The sequence below is a fragment of the Aethalodelphis obliquidens genome, unplaced genomic scaffold (genome assembly GCF_003676395.1).
Source record: "Aethalodelphis obliquidens isolate GAN/ISIS:26980383/991018 unplaced genomic scaffold, ASM367639v1 scaffold14, whole genome shotgun sequence".
Classification (NCBI taxonomy): domain Eukaryota; kingdom Metazoa; phylum Chordata; class Mammalia; order Artiodactyla; family Delphinidae; genus Aethalodelphis; species Aethalodelphis obliquidens.
Window position 1 is genome coordinate 34,932,254 of NW_020837958.1, and position 5,269 is coordinate 34,937,522.

At 56.8% G+C, this 5,269-nt stretch overlaps 1 protein-coding gene across 2 annotated transcripts; it reads right to left on the reverse strand.

Annotated features, from left to right (window-relative positions):
* Positions 1-1,834: 1,834 nt before the first annotated feature.
* Positions 1,835-4,249, reverse strand: ADM (adrenomedullin). 2 transcript variants are annotated; one of them, XM_027115411.1, is made up of 4 exons: positions 3,991-4,249; positions 3,436-3,554; positions 3,134-3,283; positions 1,835-2,924 (listed from the first exon to the last, which is right to left on the reverse strand). In XM_027115411.1, exons 2-4 carry the CDS (start codon positions 3,531-3,533, stop codon positions 2,609-2,611), a joined length of 564 nt encoding a protein of 187 aa, XP_026971212.1. In that variant the 5' UTR covers positions 3,534-3,554; positions 3,991-4,249; the 3' UTR covers positions 1,835-2,608. The 2 variants fall into 2 exon arrangements, with proteins under 2 accessions (XP_026971212.1, XP_026971211.1); XM_027115410.1 differs by having other exon boundaries at positions 1,835-2,927; positions 3,991-4,219.
* Between the last annotated feature and the right edge of the window lie 1,020 nt (positions 4,250-5,269).

Consider the following 5,269-nt stretch of genomic DNA (forward strand, 5'->3'; position numbering starts at 1 on the left):
TGTTTGCAGCTCTCCAGTTTTTGTAGCCCCTTCAGACCACCCAGAACCACTCACGGGCATGGGAATTCCAAAACTGGATTTTTTTAGTCACTCTTTCATTCTTACATCCCCTGTACCTTGTGCAGTGCCTGTGGCACAGAGCTCCCGCTAAGTGAATATTTACTAGAAGGACCTTAAGAAAAGCACGGTCTTTTGCTACTTTTGTAACCCCTTGAATTCTGATGAACCTCACTAAATTGTTAAGATCAACTAGGACAATGAACTGTATGAAGATTGACACTGTCAATAGCCAGGTGCTCAAAACTGAGGCCTCAGATGGTCTTAAGGAAATTCCATGTACTAGGATCTACTTTCTTTGAAACTGAAACTGCTTCAGGAGCAGGTTGTCTCTGGACTCCAGACCTATGACCCCTTTCAGTGTCATGGAGGCTTTTTCTGGAAGGAACTATTCTAGGCCCTCAGAAGGGACCTTGTGGAATGCAATTGATCCAAAAGTCCCAGGAGAAGGTAGGCTGCCCTGGAAACATTTCCATTATTCAAACTCACCCTCAGATTTTCTTCACCAAGAAGGTTTCTAAGATCACCTAGAAGCACCAACATTTCAGTCATGCTTTGAAGTGTAAAGGCCAGGGAGTCTTTCTGGAAAGGACAAGCAGTAGAACTCCATCCTGGGTCTTCAGGATATTGGTTGAGACAAATAGGGTAGAGACATCAATAGCAGGGTGCCTTCCCTTATCCTCTTCTTCTGTCCTAACTGTTTCCACGTCCCCTGCCCTTCTAGTCACTCACTGGGGCTTAGTGTCTGGCTTCTATCACCAGAACTGGGGGTCAACGGTCTAAGATGATAAGGTATAAATTTAAGCAAAGAGGAGGAAGGAAGAAAGAAGGGAGAGAAAGGAAGACTGGAGAGAAGTGGAGAAAAAAATGAAAACGTCTTGGGAAGGAGGAAGGAAGAGGAGAGCGGCAAGGGGGGGGCGGAACAATGAAGGTCTCAGGCCGTCGCAGGCGCACGGTTCCGGCGGCACGTCCGTCCAGCCCGCCTCCCGTCAGCAGCTGCACGCTGCGCCCCGTGTGGGCGCTGAGTCACGGTCCCAGAACAGGGAGCCGCCGTGCAGGTCTAGGGGGGGCCGGCCCTGGTTGGCATCTGCAAACTGTTTTTTTCTTTCCTCTTTCATTAAGGCTGTGTGCTGACTCCCACGTAGGAGGACTTATTAAACCGCACGTACTGCCTGAAGGCTCTCTGGCGCGTCGGAGGCGGCCGGCTGGGGGCGCCGCAGTATCGCTTATGAGCCAGCACACTCTCTGGGGCACTGGGCCGGGAGAGGACTGGGGTCACTGGCCCGGCTGCGGATTTCCCGGAGGAGCTCGCACTTTTTGCTGGAGTCGCTTCTAACTTTAGCCCCGCTGCAGCAGGGGGACACTCCTCAGCTGGAAGACCTCGGAGACCACCCCAACTCTCCGAGGTGCGCTTATTGCGCAGGGTTCCGTGAGCAACTCCATAAAATCTGGGACTCTGTTGCGTAATCGGGAGAGTCCAGGCTCGCCTCCCCACTCAAGGTTCACCCTACCCCAACCGGCCCGGCCGCCACACGAGGCTGTGACCTGGAGCATCTCCTCGAAGCCCGGACCCGCACGCGAGACACGCTCTCCGCACGTCCCACCAGAGAGCGTTACTCCGACAGCTCAGCCAGCGCGGAGAGCAGCCAGCACGCGCCAGCGCAGCCGTCCTACCTTCCCACGCCAGGCGGCTGGACCCCAAGGCTCCCGGACCCCAGGGCTCCCGAGCGGACCAAGACTGGGGACACCCTCCCTCCCAAGACTCGTGACCCGAGAATGAATCAGCATTGAGACAGTTTATTGGTTTGCTACTTCGCATATCACCCATTTTATGTAAATAGATTATACAGACATGGTGTTTTCTTCTTCCACAAGAGGCAACCAGTCTCTCTTTCACGCATACACGCTCACATTCCACGCAGCACACAACGTTACACCTCTCTGAGACATTCACGTATTAAAATAGAGGGGAGGGGAACAATATAATTGCTTTAAAATGCCCTTAATACAATATATAACGTACAAAAATATCTCTATATTTGAAGTTACAAAAAAAAATCTTGACACAACAAACTTAAATATTGATAATTACCTCTGTATATACAACACACATTGCACTTTTCCTCTCTAGGTTTTGGAAAGTTCAAGTAATAGTGAGGCTTGCGCCCCAGTGGGGTGACACCCCATCAGAAATCAGTTTGTGGGCGGGCACGGCAGTGGCTCAGACCCTTGCCCCTGGGGGTCTCAGCATTTATTTCGCAGTTTCTCCTCTCCATGAGCCTGGCAGAGGACACTCCTTTGGATTCCTCTGCACCCCCCTCCCCGCCCGGGGCACCCGGGCCGAATTAGGGTGAAGAGAACACTGCCTCCGAGGTGGACGGGGTCCTGCAAAGCCAGGGCTCGCCGCCGGACGGTACCTCCCAGACTCTCGGTCTCTCAGGGCTGTCTCAGCCCGGGTCCCATAGGCTGAGAGGCTCGGCTAGGGGAAGTCCTCCGTCCCGGGAGGCGCCGGCGGGATGCATGTGCGACTGTTCGCTGCTGCCACAGGCGCCTAAATCCTAAGAAGGGTGGCGAACACTTGATGAGCCCGGGAGGCCGGGGCCCCGCGCGCCTGTGGCTCCTGGGAAGACAGAGTCCGTCCCAGGCCGGCCTCAGGGAGGGAGCGTCGGCGCCGGCGGCCGTAGCCCTGGGGGCTGATCTTGCTCCTGGGGGCGACGCCGTCCTTGTCCTTGTCCGTGAACTGGTAGATCTGGTGCGCCAGTTTCTGCACCGTGCACGTCCCGAAGCGACAGCCAAAGCTCCGCAGGCTCTGGAAGTTGTTCATACTCTGGCGGTAGCGCTTGACTCGGATGCGGGCGGCGTCCGGACTGCTGGAGAAGGGAAGGAAGGCCACATGAGACCCCCATCAAGCAGGTCTTTGGCCCCAGCCAGCGGGAACGGAGCCATTCTAAGACCAGAGGGAGCTGCTAACTGCTACCTCCATCTGAACTGCCATACAGCCCCGATGATCCCCAGGGCCAGGGCAACGGAGGAGAGCTCCCCTTGCCCACCCCGCGACGGCGCCCCGCATAGTTACCTTGCCTGGGGGCTGCGAGAGGCGCCCTTCACATCCTGCGGCCGAACGAGAGTCTGGGCAGGCCCTGCCTTCACATCGGCGAGCCCGGTGGGGTAGCTGCTGGACTCGCGAAGTTCTCTTTTTCCACGACTTAGAGCCCACTTATTCCATCTAAACAACACAAATAGACTCGATTCGCAATCGTCCAGGCGAGGTCTTGGCCCATCCCTGCTCCTGTTCACTTCTAACCCCTCGGGGACCAATGGTTAGTTTCCCTTGTCTTGCAGGTACCAGAACTGGGGCAGGCGCTGCCTGCGACTCACTTCTTTCGGAACTCTGCCGCCACGTCGAGCCGTGCGGTGTCCGCGCCTAGGAAGGCGAGCGAGCCCAGATACATGAGGGCGACGGGAACCAGCTTCATCCCAGCGTCGATGCGTAGACCCTGGGGAAGGAGAAAGAGGAGCCGAGCGTGAGCGCCCGGGTCTGCCGCACCGCCGGGCGGGGCACGGAGGCGGGCGGGGGGCCCCGGAGTGGGCAAGCTCAACCCGCGCTCTGCCGGACTCAGACGCTTATCTCCCCGGGGCGCAGAGAGGCGCCAGCGGCATTTGCACCCGCCAGGGGGGTGACAGGCCCCGCAGGGGAGGCCACTGACCCACGCCAGGCTCCCAGAGGTTCCCCGCTCAATTTCTCGGATTGGCTGACGGAGCAGAGGGGACTGGGTCTCTGGAGTTCCAGCTGTGTCCACGAGCTGGGCCCGGGATGTGGGACGCACCCGGCAGAGGACCCTCCAAAGTGGATTGTACCCCTCACCCAGCGCTCCTAGTCTCCGGCCTGGGCAAGCCTCCCCACCTTTAACCCGCCCGGCCCGCGGTGCTTACCTGCTTGAGGGGGTGATCTGCCGAGATCTTTGGAGGATTAAGTCTGAGACGTCGCTCTGGCAGTGGCAAAACCCAGACGTCCAAGCTGCGGTGAGAAACCAGAGATGGCAAGGTTCGACCCGTTCCGCCTAATGTCACCAAGAAACCACTGAGTGGCCGGCTCTCGTTCCTCCGCTTTATAAGAGCGCAGGGGGCGGGGCCTAGGCTGCCCTCGCGCCCTCCCTTTCCTCCCTTGGGCGCGCGCTCTGCAATCGGGAGCGCGCATTGCTTGCCTGCGGGTGTGGGGTTTGGAGGTGAGGTGGGGGGTCCCTCATGCCTAGAGGGCTCAGAGATGAGCTCCAGGAGATTGGTGCAGGAACTGCCTCAGCCCTGACTCACTGGGCACAGAGTTCAGACCTTAAGCCCGGACGAAGCAGAGCCGGTACAACCTCTTGGGGGTCCTTACCTAGGACTTATGCAGCCCAGAGTATAACGTCTTCTGGCACACAACTGCGAGAGCCAGCGCGGGGTATCACGCGGATGACCCGAACTCCAGACCTCTGGAGCTGTGGCCTCGAGTGGACCGCGCCCCGTGCCGGCTCGGCGCCTGACCTGGCCGCGACCCCAGACTTCAGCGGAGCCTCAGGGGCAGAGCACAGAGCACAGCTGAGAGAATGGGGGCTAGCCGAGACTCCGGGGTTCTGAGGATGGGCTAGTAAGATTTCGCAATAGGGGCAAGGCTCGGAAAGGCTGATGTGAGAATTGGGATTTAGAAGGGGGGACTTACCTGAAGTTTCAGAATTTGCATGCCTATTTGGAAATAAAGGAATAACCAAAATTAGGACGAAGAATACAGTTTCATTTTTTTTCCCTTTTAATCCAAGTATGCCTTATAAGGTTACAACCTGAGAGTTTGCCTGGCTGCCCTTGGAGCCTTCATTCACCCCTTGTAAACGTGAGGATACTGCCAGGGAAGCACACTAATGCTTCACTTATGTTAATCCCTTTACAAAGCATGGCCACATTCTGATCTCCTTTGATCTTCACACCTACCTTGAGTTAGACAAGGAAGGTAACATCAACTTTCTACCTGGTGAAATGAGAAAACTAAAGTTCAGAGGGGTAAGCATTTGCCCAAAGTCACACCAAAGGTGGTAAACAGTAGTGTCCCAGCTCGGCCCCGCAAGCATGCACGGCCGACTGGACTGGGGCGCCGCGTGGATTTTTCTAGGCTAGTACCATCATCTTGTCAAGGGAGAGAGGAGAGTCCTAGCCCCCGCCCAAGGATTTATGCCTTTTC

What these genes read in the sequence shown, in the direction of transcription:
- ADM (XM_027115410.1), bottom strand. Translation starts at nt 3,533, where the DNA reads ATGAAGCTGGTTCCCGTCGCCCTCATGTATCTGGGCTCGCTCGCCTTC. An exon ending in GCGGCAGAGTTCCGAAAGAA is followed by an intron (nt 3,284 to 3,435) that starts GTGAGTCGCAGG and finishes TGTGTTGTTTAG; the next exon opens with ATGGAATAAGTGGGCTCTAA. An exon ending in TCTCGCAGCCCCCAGGCAAG is followed by an intron (nt 2,928 to 3,133) that starts GTAACTATGCGG and finishes TCCCTTCTCCAG; the next exon opens with CAGTCCGGACGCCGCCCGCA.